The sequence below is a fragment of the Elephas maximus genome, chromosome 10 (assembly GCF_024166365.1).
Source record: "Elephas maximus indicus isolate mEleMax1 chromosome 10, mEleMax1 primary haplotype, whole genome shotgun sequence".
In the NCBI taxonomy this organism is placed as follows: Eukaryota; Metazoa; Chordata; class Mammalia; order Proboscidea; family Elephantidae; genus Elephas; species Elephas maximus.
This window is the reverse complement of record NC_064828.1, coordinates 15,287,652-15,304,164: the sequence shown is the minus strand read 5'-3', so window position 1 is coordinate 15,304,164 and position 16,513 is coordinate 15,287,652. Positions and strand designations below refer to the sequence as shown.

The window sequence follows — 16,513 nt, the reverse complement described above, 5'->3', positions numbered from 1 at the left end:
ATGTAATTACTTCCAATCAAATTTGGTTTATTTCAAGTGTGTGCCATAATACATTCCGGGCAACTCTTCAGATCATCATTTCACAGTATCATAAACCTTTGCCACTGCTGTCATTCCAAAAGCTGTCAGGACTCTGGAGATCACATGGTCCGGCCCCTCAGCCCATGAATAGTGTTAAGAATCCACATGATGGGTGATAAGAGGGCAAAACTGTGGGCTGCTCTGACTCCTTCGTTCACTCTGGTAGATGGGGTGCAATCTTAGACCATACACACTTATGTTGAATATTAATCAGTGAAAAGGATTAGAGTTTAATATGTTCTGTGCTTTGTTCTGTAGCTCTTTGAAGTTCACCTACCTCACCAGCAATTGAAAGCAGTATTACTACTTCCTTCTCTTAGTTCCAGCAGCCTTCAGGGTTCCACCCACACGCAACCCTGGGGCAGGTGCTATACTAGTCTTAATTTTTCAGAAATTCACTTCAGGAGGACAGAATCCTAGGCCTCAGCTACTTACCCAATTTCAGATTAGGTAAAGGATTAGAATAGATTAACTGGTGGACAACAGGCAAGAAACTGGAGAATGTTAGCAGGTAGCTGTCAGACCCATGAGTCAGGACACCCCCTAAGCCAGTCTGGCTCAATTTCCAGAGCTAAGCAGGCCTAACAACAAAAAAAAAATGCCTTGATTTTTTTCTCCTTAAGTAAATAATGATATCCTTCAAGTTATAAAGGCCACTGGAATGTGATTATTCTCCTAAAATTACTTCCAGTTCTTCCAGGTCCTTCTGGAAAGCTGAATCCTAAAGAGACAAAAGAGACAAACAGAACAAGGCTAGAACTCAAAATCTGGAGCCAACGTTTCCCAAACTGCTGGTACCAGAGTCTGAGATCGGCCCATTACCAGTCTTTCTCCTACTTTCCCCAATAGCCTGAAGCCCATGAGCTCCATCTTCTCCCCTGTATACGAAAGGGCCTACACACAAAAATGGAGCCTTCCTTTCCTAGGGACATAAGACCTCAAGAGAAGAGTTTCTTTCTTAAGCCATGATGACTCAGTGATAGGACCCAGTCTTAGAAAAGTTCCTGAGAGTATTATTACCTCTTTAGTGACACTTGGCAGCTCCAGGGCCAGCTTCACCCACTGTCGAGCTTCCAAGTTTTTTCCTAGCTCTCTGTAGCACTAAAAACACATAACAGTGACAACCTGGCAGAAATAAACCAGAAGACTAGAAGGGGATGAGTATGTGTGCATTTAGGAGTTCCCAGAAATTTTACTTATGGATCTTCCCATCTGTAAGGATGGCAAGTGAGTTTACCTTAGAAATATATACCCTTCCTGCTTTGGAATATCCTGGCTGTAGTTCTTCAACCTGGAGAAGAAGGGAGGAAGGTATTTCAGTAAGAGATTCCCAAATTCAAGTCAGGCTCGACTTTATTAAATAAAGATCTCCATTCCCCAAGCTGGAGACTGATTCAGTGGGTCTGGGATAGGGTCTGGGAATCTATTTTTTTTAAAAAAAGCTTTTCAGGTGATTCTGATTTCCCACAAGAGCAAGCAAACACAAAATTATCCCCTGCCAGGAACCCCATCCATTAAGGGTCCCAGTCATGTCCTTAGGAGAAAGAAACAGGGTCACCCTGGTGTTCTGGGCTGGTGTCTACCTTCCTTCCCTGGTACCTTTAGAAAGCTCTGCAGGGCGTCTTGCACAGTGGCACTGAGAGGACTTTCCAACAAGGCAGTAGCAGTTTTTTTTTCTAACCAGCTCAGGTGAGAGACCTGCCACCAAAAGATCAGGGTGTGAGTGAAACATTTTAAGAAATAACTGTAGGAAGACGGAATATTCTGTACTGGAAACAAACAGGGTTAAACAGGGTCTCGACCACCAATACACACCAATACTACAGGTGTTCAGAAGAAATAGCACCTGAGCCGGACCAGGCCGAGGAAGCTGAGGGCCCTGCTCCTCTTGGCAAGGAGATCAGTGTCACAGGACACTCAGAACCTTATGTCAAGCCCTGGGATGTAGCTCACCTGGTAGCACCACCTGCCCAGGAGAAAGTGAGCCATGGGGTTTTCTGGCTGGAGAGCAATGGCTTTGTCCACATGCTCCTGAGGGAGAAAAATGTAAATAAACTAACATCAGAGACAAGAGTTGCTAAGGGAAGAGAGGCAAGTCACTGAGGCTGTAGGAAAGCCCTGCTAAGGGAAGCTGGGAAGTAGCCAGGGAGCCTGGACGAGACCAGCACAAGGGAGGGAGAGAAGCCTTTCCTCACCTTGAAGCTAAAGCCACTCTGGATGCGCCTCTGGATGCCCTCATGCTCAGCCAGCTGACCACAAAGCACTGCGTACCTGAGGAGGGGAAGCGGCACCAAGCTCAGCGATGAGGGCTGGAAGCCACCACTGCAATTTCTATCTGTATATAATTCTCTCTCTTCACAGACGCGTGGTCCCAGCCAATGTTCTCAGCAAACATACTGGTAGGCTCACAGCTCTCCAGAGCGTACTAGTCTCCCACACTAACCCTCTCTCCTACACCTAAGAATATCGAGGCACGGTCCCAGACCAAGTCCCCAGTGTCAGAAGTTTCCCCCTTTCATAAAGAGTACAGTCACAGGTGTCATAAAAACTTGAAAAGATCTCTGGTAGATTAGATCAAGACCTGATTGTATTGTTCTTTTGTCTCCTGAGTAAACAGGAAGAGGGTGTCATTGGCCTTGGAAGTATACAGGTGTATCATTGGAACTTGGGAAGCCATATTTTAGGGCAGTGAAATTGGGACAGGATACTCAAGGAATTTGATGTTAACTTGGGGACCAGCAGAAGCAAAGGAAGAAAGCCCTCCAATTTCAGGACCGCCACCCCCACTCCCCGCTAGCCAGCTTGCCATCCTCTGTCTTCCAAACAAGGTCTCACTACGCCACCCCTCAGTTTTGTTCCTAGAAGCACATTTGACAGAAGCTGAATGTCTAACCCAGGCCTTCACTAAATATTGGGACATTTGTATTAGACACTGCCAGAGACTCATACCCATATTTAGTGCAGACAGCTCTTCCTTAGGAATTGAGAGTCAACTATGAGCCAGTTGCCATCCCTGGGAGCCTGGGGAAGCAGCACCTATGACACCTAAGACACAGTGACCTGCCTCTGAGAAGACCACTTGCAGAGACATGGAAAGCAAGGGGCAGCAGTGGACAATGAACGTCTTCACTGAAATGAGGACTCGTCAGATGCTGGACCCAGGCCCTGGGACACACAAAATGACCAGGCTCTGACCCATCAGGCTGGCAGAACGTTGCATCACATGAGACCAAGCAGAGCTGATGTTTTTATAAGCCAAGAAATGACCACTGAACTTCCTAGGGATAAGCTCACATCCAGTTTTCCTCACGCGAGCCAAGCAAAGCAGCCAGGGCTTGCAGCTGGGGGAAAGAAGAGTTGTGAAGGATAGGAGAGCTGCAAATTGTCCCAGCCTTCCCGAGGAGAAAAGAACCCACAAGTTTCTAACAAGGATGACTTACAAAGCTATTCGGTTCTCCAAGCCCTAACAGAAAAAAACCTTGTACTCCCTTGTCCTGACCTGAAAGCCCCCTCCCAGAGAAAATTTCCCTGGTCTCTGGAAGCGGTAGGATGGGGCATGTGAAAATAAAAGCCAGAGCTCCCTCTCCTGGTTCCTCTGGCAAATGCCTCTGTGGCTGGAGCAAAGCAAGGGCCCTTATCTCCTCCACTCTGACCCCACTGGTCTTCCCTGGGACTCTGCAGGGTGTTATTACCACTGATGACATTCGGCACTCTCATCCCCCTTCTCCAGAGCGGCCTCCGCTTCTTCTTTTCCTGTAGGACAAAGGTGATCCAGAAATTGACACGGGCTCCTGTGTGCCCTCCCACAGAAAGGGAAGAATGATGCTGTAGCTTTCAGTCCCTACTGGACTTGGGCTGGTTTAGAAACGGTTGTGAACTTGAGCAGAGTGAAGTCACATACAGCTTCCCAGGGACCAGTTTGTATAATATGACTTCTCCTTCCCCTCTGCCTCCCCAACTCTGTCATCAGCTGCCCCAGCTACCTTCTGTTTACAAAACCCACTTGAAGTTCCTGACGCAGATTTTCGCGTTTCAAATATAAACAGATGAGACCCAAAGGCCATCAGAAACTGTCCCCAGCAGACCTTACTCTGAAGGGTTTTTGATCTGGGATCTGTGGGTAGGCTTCAGGGTATCAATGAATCCCTCTGAAATTGTATCAAATTTTTGGTATATGTGCATTTTATTAGGAGAGGGTCCAAAACTCATGTTAATTATTGCTGCAGGCCAGAACCCCTCACAGGAGGCAGATAGACCAAGGTCTCAAGGGAGACTTGGTCTTCCCTAAGTTTTCTAGCCACCAAAATGAACAAAGAAGCCAAGGCCCAAACATGTGAAAGCTCTTGACAAGGGGCCCCTCAAGTGTCAAAGAGGCAGAGGGCTGTAGCCATCTGAAGGAAGACACGCCTACACCCTGGGGCAAAAAACCAAAACCAAACCTGTTGCCATTGAGTCGAGTCTGACTCAAAGCGACCCTATAGGACAGGGTAGAACTGCCCCATAGAGTTTCCAAGGAGCACCTGGTGGATTTGAACTGCCAACCCTTTGGTTAGCAGCCACAGCACTTAACCACTGCGCCACCAGGGTTTCCCCTGGGGCAAAGAGGATCTGCAAAACAGGGTTTCTCTGCTGATTAAAACTCAGGGTTTGGAAGAGAACACAGAGAAAATGTTGAGGTGGTAGGCTGGGTACTCTGAAATTTTTCCTCATATTCCAATTATAGTAACCATGGTATAATGCTATTTATATAACGAATAGATGTTTCAGACAACTGATGCTACAGAGGACACTGACTTTCTTAGGGGACTTCTCTCTGTCCCCTTCAAGGCAAATTTGCTCATTAGAAAAGTAATAGTGAAGAATGAGACACCAGTTCCTGCCAAGTTCTCTATCCTGCTCATGAGTCTCCTGGTTAAACTATAAGGCTCTGAGTCAGGTGCCAGGCCACACCGACACGGGGGAAGACAGACATTGCCTGAGATCCCACAGAATGGCTGCCTCCTGGTGGTCCAGCTTCTAGAGAAAGAAATTAAGAACTTTAGGACCAACAAGGATAGTTCTAAAAGGCCACAGTTCTAGAGCAGGACCCTCAGAGACACTCTATGGTCCCCTGCCCTCCAGCAGGAACAGACTTGTCCCAGGGTGCTAAGCTTGGGGAACCAGACCAGACCAGTGCTGTCTGTAGCTGCTCCTCTGACTACCACCCTGGCCTCCATTCTCAGGATTCATGCTGCATCCTAGTATTAATAAGAGATGGTCAGTGACCAAGAGGAAAGGAAAGGTGGCTACCAAGAGCCCCAAAATCATCCAAAGGCTTATCAGAATCTTCACCTGAAATTTAGGAGGGAAGGCAGAAACTGTTTTAAAGAGAAAGAAGCAAACAGTAGTTCAGCAAACTATGTAAGCAAGCACCTTTTGTTAGAACTTCCAGAGATTTTTCTGAAGGCCTGTATCAAACAGTCAATTCAGTTGGCCTGTTCTGTCTACATTAACAGAATTCTACAACAAAAGTCAGTGTTTACAACAATGACCTGGGGTATTGTCAGATTCTGCACCATCAGAGATTCAATGGTGTTTGCAGGCTGTACTTATAAAAGCGGGAAAGTAGATGAATCCACTGTAGATAACTCAGTTACTTTAGATAATTCGCTGAACCACAAGCCCATTGATGGTCTTGACTCAGAGGACGTGTCGCTTGGCAGGACACATCATCTTCCCACAGTCCCAGGTTTCTCAGCGACCTTAAGACGGACAAGGAGAGCCCGGAGCCTGGCGCAGGTCAGCTGAATCCTACCCCTCAGCGTATGACTCTGACAGCAAACTTGCACAGGGGATCCCAGGGGCTTGTAAGCTGGCAGTAGCCCCCCATGCCACCCTCCCAGGTGCTTGCCAAACGTCCACTCATCACCAAACATCCCCTCATGCTCTCAGGGAGCGTGCTCCACAGGCCCCACAGGTGAAACCAGACTCCTAAGCAGCAGCAGACCTCCTCAGGTTAAGAAAGGGGGCTTTGCCGCTCTTTGTGGCTATGAAGTGAGAACAAGTCATGCTAACAGGATACAACCGTACCTAAAAGCATGGGCGCCTGGGTTATTCAGTCACCATGACCTGATTCCTGTTCCTCAGGAGGAAGCAGGGGCTCCTGGGAGCCAGAGAATTTGTCCCTGGTGAGTGAGTGAGCCACAGCTGTCCTGGCAGCCGCATCTCACTCGTCCCCCTGGGCCCCAAGCAGATGGGCCAGCTCCACTCCCATAATCAAAGTCAGTCACCTTCCCACCTGGGCCCTTTCAGCACTCACCATTTAGGGCGTATGACTTCTTCTCACTCCCCTCCTCAGTCAGCTCACACATGTCACTGTAGGCTCGGGCCAGGCGCCAGAGGAAGTCCTGCCGCCTTCCATACTGCAGACCAAACAGGTGTGAGGCCCCTCTTCCCTCAACCACAGAGCGGGGCCTTGGCCCTCTCCCCATGCCCTAGGTTTGCTTTTCCAAGTCAGTGTGTTACAGTCACTGAGATCAGGCCAGGCCCGAGGCATAGCCCTCCCCTGTGGTGACCTCTCCCTGCAGCTGATGACAGGCCTTGCACACATGCAGAGGGAGGGCACCCTGACCGCCGAGTACTGCCAGGAGGTCAACTCCAAGGAGCTGGAATGAGGCACGGCAAGAGAGAAGTCTTTTGCTGACAGAATGAACAAAGTGAAATTGCCAAAAAAAGAAAACAACCTTAGGCATCTCTACCTGGGTGAGCATAAATGCTGGCAGTGAACTTGGGAGGAGAACTGGCACCTGTACTACCCACTTAGGCTTGTGATGGAGGCTGCAGGTGGGGCTGTCTGCCTTCAGGGAAGAAGAGGGAAAACCCATCCCAGTTTTTCCTATGGTGAGGGGTCAAGTTCTTCCACAGAGCCTCTCCAGGAGGCAGCAGACTGTCAGGGAGTTGTCGGGGGCAGTATGCAGGCCCCCAGGGTCAGTGCTCGGCCTCCTTGGAACAGAATATGCAATCCTGAGGGGTGCATATTCCCCTTGCCACTTCACCCTCATTTCCCTCCCCAGGTCTGCTTGCAGGAGTCGGTAGCCAGGTGGGCCTCCCTTCACGCCCTGGGCCAGGAGCGGGAGGGAGAGTGGGAGCAAGCAGGCAGTGGGGAGCCTCACCGCCAGCTTATTGTTGAGCAGCAGCTGGAAGCCCTCCCGCTTGTCCTGCTCACTGCCCTGGTGCAGCTCGTCCACCTGCCGCAGGAGGGGCAGCACATCCTCCAGGGCTCCAGGCCCAGGGCCCGGAGCTGCCTCCACCTCCAGGTCCAGGGAGTCCTTCCTCCCCATCTTCACGGTCTCACAGCTCACGTCATCTTTTCCCTCCTCACTCTCCCTGTCAGAGTCCTGGTCATAGTCAGACTCAGCATTGGCTGTAGTGTACCTATAGCAGAGAAAGTAAGTGACAGGGTGAAGGGAGAAGATTATTCAACCTCTAGAGAACCATGGACCGCCCATACAGAGGGACCCACCATAGCACTGTTGTCCAAAGTACCATTCCTACTGCTTAGGGGCAGAATGAATCCTCAAAAGAAAGCTTCCTATGGGAGCTGTGGGCTGGGGAAATGGCCTGGAAGAAGGGTGACTAGCCAGGGGCCCCGTGAATGGTCAGAGGCCACTCTGAGAATCTCCTGCTTTGCTACTACCATGTCTGCTAGGAAAAAAAAAAAAAAAAAAAAGGCCTAGAAAGGTATGAACCAAAATGATGCCGGTGGGCCTCTCAGGACAGAGGAATTAAAGGTAAATTTTTCTTCTATCTTTTAACATTATTTATGTCTTTTGTGAGCATAGGTATTTTCCTTTTATAAATAAAAAAAAAAAGAAATGAAAACCGTAAGATGTAGGTGGAGCTGATCTCCTGAGCTAGATTACTCCCTAGACTAAGGGTTTGTCAATCGTTTTTGCTCTATCAGCCAAAGGTACCTGCCAGGGCCGAGTGGAGTGGGTGCCAACCTCCAAGGTCATGGGCAGCACAAATGCCCACATTTTCTTTCTCAATTAAACTTGCACTTCTGTTCTACATCAGCAACCAATCCTAAACCACACGGGAGTGGCCCTTGGGAACCAAAGGACCTTGCTGGGGGTATCGACTACTTTGTAGGTGGAAGAAGGGGAAGAGAAAGATACAGATAGGACCTTCTGAGAAGGTGTCTCTGGGTCTGACATCTAAGCCACAGGCTCCCAGGGAGCCCCAGCTGATGCACCCACTGGAAAAGAAGCCATTCTCTCACACCTCCCTAACCACCAACCCAGCCCTTGGGGAAATCCACCAGACAGAAAGGTGGCCCTTTGTTTAATACAACCTGAGGCTTCTGAGATGGGACAGGGACTGGCGGGGACCTATGCACACAGGAACACACCACTCCCACAGTGGGCCAGAGAACCACGGCTCCCTCTGAGCAAGGAGGCCGTGCTCTCCTACTCTGCTCCTTGAGGAGAGCCCACAAGTCAGTGGCCACAGACTCAGTCACACACAAAGCCCCTCCTCCTGGCACTAACTTTCCTTCTTTCAACCAGGGCATCCAACCAGTTCATTCTGGTTCGAGCCCCTGCTGAGAACTTGCATTTCTAACAAGTTCCCAGGTGACGCTAATCCTGCTGGTTAGGAACCAATTCCGCTAATCCTGCTGGTTAGGAACCAATTCTGTGAACCACTAGTAGAGCAGTGGTTCTCAAAAATTGTTACACATAAGAATCACATAGGGATCTTGTTAAAGTGTATTCTGATTCAGTACATCTGGGGTAGAAATTCTCAACAGGGGTTTGAACCAGAACAAACTGCTTTGAAGCCCTGCCTTCAACTCCCAAGCCTACTAAGGGACTGAGCTGTGCAACGTTCAAAGATGACCAGGCCCTGACCCTAAGAGGCTCTCAGTGGTGGAGACAAGACCCAAGCTAAAAGAAGTGACAGATGCCCAAGAAGGAGGGAAGACGAGGTTGTGGGCCGTCCCTCTTGGCTGGGATGCCTGGGAAGGCTTCCTGGAGAGTTGTGATCAGTGATTCTGCCTCTTCCATACCCAGTCCATCTTCTGAGACCTCAAGGTTGCTATTTTATTTGGGAGAAGGAGGGAATACAGCTTTCAGTAGAGTAGGATAGCCCATCAAATCTTATCCCTTCATCCCTCAAAGAAGCCCCCCTTCCCCTGGTCAGCATTTGTGGTCTCCTCCTGATTCCCCCTTGACTGATATGGCACTGATCATGGCAAAGAGGGAGCCCTGATGGCACAGTGGTTAAGGGCTCAGCTGCTAACCAAAAGGTTGGTAGTTCAAATCCATCAGCCGCTCCTTGGAAACCCTGTGGGGCAGTTCTACTCTGTCCTATAGGGTTGCTGTGAGTTGGAATCGAATGAACAGCAATGGGTTTATGTCAAAGAGAAGTATTCCACGTGGCCACTGCCCCAGAGAGCAGCCAGCCAAACAACAGAGCCTTGCACCACCATAGGCTTCCATGTGGCCACCACAGAATCAGTCATGGGCTAAGCTTGCTGGAGCTATAACCAAGAAAGCCACCCCTCCCCTTACCCTATCACAGGGCAGCCCTGTCCTGCCCTGATCTTGGGTAGAGCAGTGACCTCTCCTATCAGCCCTTCTTACAAAGTTCAAGCGTCAGTTCCCTCACCCAAGTGGCCTGCTTACTTGGGTTCCACTGATGTGCTCTTCAAGCCTCGGTGTTCACTGTAACCTACTTCCAGTCCTTTTCATTTCTTTGCAATCCAGATACACATTAAATAGCAATTTTATTTTTTGCTTCCTTCTCTAACACAACCCTCTGAAAGCATCTCTCGGCCCAGAGGCACACTGAATAGAAAAGGGCTGCTTCTGCTAGCCCTTGAGAATGCATCTACTACGGGGTCAGATAGCCCAGCAACTGTGGTCAGGGATGGAGGACTGGAGCGCTTCAGCAAGACTTCACTGTTTCAAAAGGCACCTGAGCAATAATCAAAGCCAGCACAGGTACCCAGTGGCGCTGATGTGGGAAAGGAGACTAGCACTATTCTTCATTTTCTTAGGAAGCGAAATGAAGATAAGCAGGAGTCCATCTTTCTACTTGAGGAAGATGGACTGAACAAACAGGACCACTGCATCTCAGGTCTTCCCTGGCAGTGAGCTGTGGCGGCGCTTAGCCAGTGGGGGAATCCCCCAAGGCCACATGCTGTGTGTCTTCCTGAGAAGCCCCCTAAATGTGCCCTGAGGACCAAGCCATGCCTCAGATCACAGACCCTCCACTCCTGCAGATAAGCCCAGTTGTCAAGAGAATGGAACTCAGGCTATGTCTGTACAGTGATACCACTTAGCAGTTGTACAACAACAGGCAAGGTAGCACCTCACTAAGCCTCACAACTCTCCATCTGACAATAGGGAGAATCAAAGCACCCCTTCCATAGGACTGTTGTGAGGCAATGCCTCTAACGTGCTTAGTGCAGTGTCTTGCACAGAGGAAGAGAGGAATAAATGGTAGCTAATTCTAATTCTATAAACTGCTGCGGTGAAGAGGGCCAATCCTGCAAAATCACCCTGAACGGCTGATTTTAACTTCTGGTTTCCGTGTCTTGTTCACAGCGGCATCAGCCACCCTGACCTAGTGTAAAGCTCGGCTGTTCTCTGTACCGATCTGTTCCCTGCGGAGGGAGAAAGGTCGGCAGAGGCCGCCAAGGAGTGATCGCCTGCGGGTCTCACACAGGCCACCTGCATGGCTGGAGCTCACAGTGGGTGAGGGAGATGCTCTGACAGCACCAGGCAAAGAATGAACAAAGGTGCTCATTCAAACCCCAGCCTTGGGAGCAGAGTTCCAAAGTTTCACTAGTGGTTTAAAATCAAAAAGCCCTTGGCCTGACCCAGCTTGAAGGAGGCTGTCCACCAGACTCCCTGTGGCCCCGCTTCACCATAAGGCCTACGGTCAGACCTGCTGGGTCACCAAGTCATCGGGTCAGTCACCTCCCACCTGCCAGGCTGCGGCATGGGCAAGCCTGCCCTGTGGGAAGGTGAGAACATCCAGGCCGGCGGGAGCTCATGGAGTCCTGGAGACGCTCCACACCTGCCTCGGCCACTCAGTCAAAGAAACAAAGGCATCGAGACAATCCTTACAAAGTCCTGGTGGTAACACAGAAAAATGCCCCAAAACGAATGTTACAAGAAAACAAAAATAAAGTACACCCTATGTCATAACAGCTATGTAAAAAACAAACCTACTCAGAGGAAAATAACAGATGAAGCAATAACCACCGTTAACATTTCAGCTAATGTCTGGATGACATAAATTGGATGATTTTTTTTGTTTCAACTTTTCTGCATTTTATTTACTTATATCCTTACCTTGTTCCAAAAATTATTTAGAGCAGCTTGGTCTGAATTTTCTATTGGTAAGCATTGCTTTTAAAAAACGCAACCTGACTGGAGGGACCCCAGAGGTAATGGCCCCTGGACTCTCGGTTGGCCCAAAACTAAAACCATTCCCGAAGCCAACTCTTCCGACAAAGATTAGACTGGACTATAAGACATAAAATGATACTGGTGAGGAGTGTGCTTCTTAGCTCAAGTAGACACATGAGACTATGTGGGCAGCTCCTGTCTGGAGGCGAGATGAAAAGGCAGAGGGGGACAGGAGTGAGTTGAATGGACACAGGAAATACAGAGTGGAGAGAGGGAGTATGCTGTCACATTGTATGGAGAGCAACTGGGGTGTGCACAGGTTTTTGTATGAGAGACTGACTTGAATTGTAAACTTTCATTTAAAGAACAATAAAAAAAATTGAAAAATGCAACCTAGCCACAGCCACAGCTGCCACCAGGAGAGGACTCACCCCCCTTCACTCTCAGCATCTGTGAATGTGGCTCCCGAGGTGGCCGTGAAGTAGACAGAGCTGGAGCCAGTGGAGTCGCTCCTCTCGCGGGCAAACGGGAACCTTCGCCGCCGAGCCACTCTCTGGTGCTCCTCCATATGGGACCTGGAAAGCAGGCCCCATGCAGGAGGGTGCCATGAGGCCCCATCCAGCCTGGCCTTTCCCTCACCGTGAGAGAGGCTCTTACAACCACTCCTCATTGAAGGGCCAAAGGCGGAGAAAATTCCTTGGTCTCCACCCTCAGAAGAACAGGAAGGGCAGCTATCTGGCCCCAGCCTGTATGGACAGACCAGATAGGCAGGACAGGGTTCCAGCTGCTGCAACAGACTGTGAGGGCCCAGAGGCGACAAGGTACAAAGTGTACTGTTTTCACTGCAAATTAGCTTAGACACTATAAGATGGCCTCTTCCTCAGACACAGAGCAAGGCCAGAACACACCCCAGCTGAGAAAGCTGCAGGGGCAGGGAGATGCTGGGGAAAGGGTACAAAGTAGCAGGAGGCCCCATTACTCACCGGACCTCGCCAACAATCTCCCCAGCAAGCCCCTGCAGGCCACTCCTCAGCTCCTCCACCTCCCGCCGCAGTGCCACGAGACTCGTCAGCACGAAGTCCAGGCGGCCCAGCACCTCCTCCTGCCCTTCTCGGGGAAGACGGGACAGCACCGCAGCATCTCCGGCCTCACCTGGGGCTGCCTGCAACAGCATCACTGAGGAAGAGGGACAGGAAACGGTGACACCCAGGGCAGCGGGGAAGAAGGGATCTTGCACTTAGAATTCAAGAACACTTGCTCCTCACCCAAGTTCCATGTATAGACAAGACCCTTCAGGCTCAAATGGCATATTTTCACAGCTAAGCCATGGAAACTAGTTCCAAGGAGCTATCTAGAAAAACAAATTAAGGCTCTAATCTCTAAACAAGAGCCCTCTGCTCCAAGACTTTCCACACCAGAGCTCGTCAGCAACGCAGCATACCACGCAGATAACGTGGAATGCTTGCCAGAGTGTGGCACCTGGGAGGCAGGACGGCCGCCCCACTAGAGTCAAAGAGGAGCCTCTACCTGACGACCGTGTCCAAATGCCAGGCAACCAGTGCCAAGCACACAGCAAAACTAAAACTGAGCTCATTCAAATTCTGATCTTTCACAAAGAATAGGAAAGAAAACTCAGCTCTTCTCAAGACCTCCATTAGTATCATCAGAGAGGGACAAAGAAAAAAGGGGAAGTTACTAAGAGAAAAGGTACTCTGAAAAATGCCCATACAGATCCCACAGGAAAAGCACCATGTCCAGCCCCACTAACCCAACCCTGAATTCCAACCCAGGTGAATTCCAACAGTGAAATGCTAGTAAACTGAGAGCCACAGGCAACTGGACTGGAAAATGTAAAAACGAGAAAGAAAAAAAAAAAAAAAAAACCAGGGCACGCCCCACAGTTAAGCAAGCAGAAATCCTTTGTTAAAGAAAGTCTAGTAACAATCTCAGCCATATTACAATACAAACAAAACTCAAGGAAAGGGTAGAAAGACAAGCACACCTACAATCCTAGGTTTCTACCAGACTATAAAATCCTGACAATCAGCTGCAATCTGGGGCGATAACTTTATTATTTTTTTAACAATATTTTTTGTGTATTTGGTGAAAGTTTACACAGCAAATTAGGTTCTCATCTGACAATTTCTACAAATTGTTCAGTGACATTAGTTACATTTTTCACAATGTGTCAACATGCTCTTTAACTGCTTTCTGGTTGTTCCCTTTCCAGTACTCCAGTTTCCCTGCCCCCTTTTCTTTTCATCTTTGCTTTAGAGTAATTGTTGACCTTATAGATGATTTTTTAATGGAGCACCATATTCATGGATGATATCCTGTATTTTTTGTGCCAATCTGTTACTCCACTAAAAGATGACCTGAGAGAATAGTTTTGGTTCAATGTTTAAAGAGTATCTCAAGGCAACAGTCTCAGTCTTCTAGTGTCAACTGGTCCATGAAGTCTTGACTTTTTAAGAATTTGAGTTGTGTTCCACATTTTTCTCATGTTCTTTCAGGGTCCATCTACTGTGGCCCTGATTAGAACGATCGGTAGTGGTAGCTGGGCACCGTCTAGTTCTGCTGGTCTCAGGGTAGATAAGGCCATGGCTTGTGTAGGCTATTAGCCCTTTAGACTAGTTTCTTCTCTGAGACTTTGGTCCTTCTTACTCTATTGCTCCTGAAGGGTAGAAACCATTAGTTTTATCTTAGATGGCTGCTCTCAAGTTTTTAAGAGCCCAGACGCTACTCACCTCACTAGGGATGCAGAACATGAACTCTGTGGCGCCAATTGACTGAGTTGTCCCACAAGACTAAGGTCCTAAGCCTTCAAACTCAGAAAACCAATCTCACAAGGTGTTTGGTTATGTCTGAGGAGTATCTGTAACTGTATCCTCTATGAATACATATGTGTACACACATATATCTGTACATACATGTACTTCTGTCTGTGCACACATATGTACACACTTTTATCTACCTGTAAACATATATGCCTGTACACCTACATGTGACCGTACACTGTTTTTTTTTTTTGTTATTATTGGTGTTGTTGCTGAATTATATATGTCATATTCTTTAGCACAAACATCCTTTTCTCTTGTGCACTTCTTAAAAAAAAAAAAACCCATTGCCATGGAGTCGATTCTGACTCTATAGGACAGAGTAGAACTGCCCCATAGGGTTTCCAAGGAGCTCCTAGTGCATTAGAACTGCAGCCATAGCTCTTAACCACTACACCACCAAGGTTTCCTGTGTACTTCCTAGTGGCAACATTTACTTTAGTCAAGCTGTGCTCACTACCCCCACATTCTGTGCTGCCTTTCCCATCACCAACAATAACAAGTATCTATGATCTAGAGAGTGCCCCCCATCCCCCACAGTCCCTGGTAAACACCAATGAACTCTGTATATATATCTTGTCTTCTTATATCATACCATATTTGTAGGGTGATAATTCTTTGAAGGCTCTCTTCCAAAATTAACTTTTTCAAACCAACATGGCTAAAATCAGACCTGGCATTGGTAATCAGAGAAAACACAAGTAACACAGGATGAGATGATCTCAACAGTCTTCTATTAAACAAAGATGAAGAAGGAACAGAGAGGTTTAAGCCAGCCTTGGATGCTTTGCTCAAACAAGTTAACATGAAAGTTTTGCAAAACTGAAAGCACTGTCCATTTCAGCTATGCCTGGCTTCCAGCCACATTCAGGTTCAATTGCATTAAGTGAGCTCTCAGCCCTGTTCTGTGGAAAGTCCCCTGGACCAGGTGACTAGGCCCAATCCTGCCACTTACTTGCTCTGTGACAACCTCAGAGCAGTTAATCATTTGAATCTTGATTTCCTCATAAGAAGAACAAAAAATTTGGACTAGATTGTCTCCAAATTCTAATGAGGATAAGTAAGCCTCAAGGCTTTTAATTCTTACAAAATTAAATTATTCCTTTTTCCTTCTTTTGGACTTATCTTCTACTTACTACACACCCTATGCCAAGCTAACCCAACACTAAGTGCCTTTAATACACACATTGCACTACGTGGCCAGAACAAAAAAGTGAAAGCTAAACAGACTTTTTCACAATATTCTTTCCTGGGGTTATAGGGGGAAAAATACAGAAAATGAAAATTGCTTTTCTTTTCAAGAAGCTTTCCAAGAAAGTGAAACCCTCGGGCGCCCCCGTTGCCCTGTCTCACAGGCTCTGCTAAAGGCAGCCTGGACCCCAGGCCCATCTGTCGGCAGTGACCACGACCTCAGGAGACCGTCTCCTACCCTGGCGTCCGGGCTCTGAAGTCCGCGTGTATTCCAGGGAGTTGGGCAGGCTCTGGCTCCGGCCATGGCGCTGGGTTCGTTTCCACCGTTGGATGTAAAGGGCGCACAGGAATCCAAGGCCCGCGGCGGTGCCCACCAACAGCCCCAGGCCGGTGCGGACGCCACCCAGGGCCCCCAGTCTAGACATCCTGCACCTGCAGCCCGCGCGCGCCACGGGGAGAGGGTGAGGTTAGGGGTGGGGAAAACTTGGGGAGGGGGCAGAGGTTCGTGAGCCTGACTCACCCACCACCAAGGCCAAACCCCTGCAGGCATCTCCTTGCTCAGACCCTTTGCTCCCGACTACTCTCGCCCCAGTGCGAACTCGAAGGCTCTGCCAGCCCCCTAGACCTGGACTACCGCACCTTTCACCCAACCTGGACGCAGCCTCCGCTCAACACACCCTCTAGCCCAGATCAAGAAGTCCGGCTCCTGAGCCTTCAACCCCCGCCTCAGCCTACCCGCACCGCAGTCACCACCTCGCCGCCCTGCCCGCAAACTCCCGGCCTCCCCAGCGCTTGGCCTGCCAGGAGATCAACTTCGACCCTCGGACTCTTACCCGGCCCGTCGCCACCATGGCAGCAGCCACCGCCACCACTACCACCACCGCCTCACGCTGTCAATGATCGTGACGTCATTAAACAGCGCCTTCAACTCCGCGCGCCCTAGGAAGACGCCATGAGCTGTCCGCGCGAGACTCCGCCCCCGACCCCGCGTCTCCTAGGGGGCGG

The 16,513-nt window shown here is 49.1% G+C and overlaps 1 protein-coding gene across 1 annotated transcript; it reads right to left on the bottom strand.

Annotated features, from left to right (window-relative positions):
- Positions 1-6: 6 nt before the first annotated feature.
- On the bottom strand, positions 7-16,480 carry RMDN3 (regulator of microtubule dynamics 3). The gene is made up of 13 exons (XM_049898188.1): positions 16,342-16,480; positions 15,747-15,940; positions 12,464-12,656; positions 11,912-12,055; positions 7,233-7,494; positions 6,380-6,482; positions 3,774-3,834; positions 2,277-2,352; positions 2,035-2,112; positions 1,681-1,779; positions 1,319-1,372; positions 1,102-1,182; positions 7-802 (listed from the first exon to the last, which is right to left on the bottom strand). Exons 2-13 carry the CDS (start codon positions 15,931-15,933, stop codon positions 749-751), a joined length of 1,392 nt encoding a protein of 463 aa, XP_049754145.1. The 5' UTR covers positions 15,934-15,940; positions 16,342-16,480; the 3' UTR covers positions 7-748.
- Between the last annotated feature and the right edge of the window lie 33 nt (positions 16,481-16,513).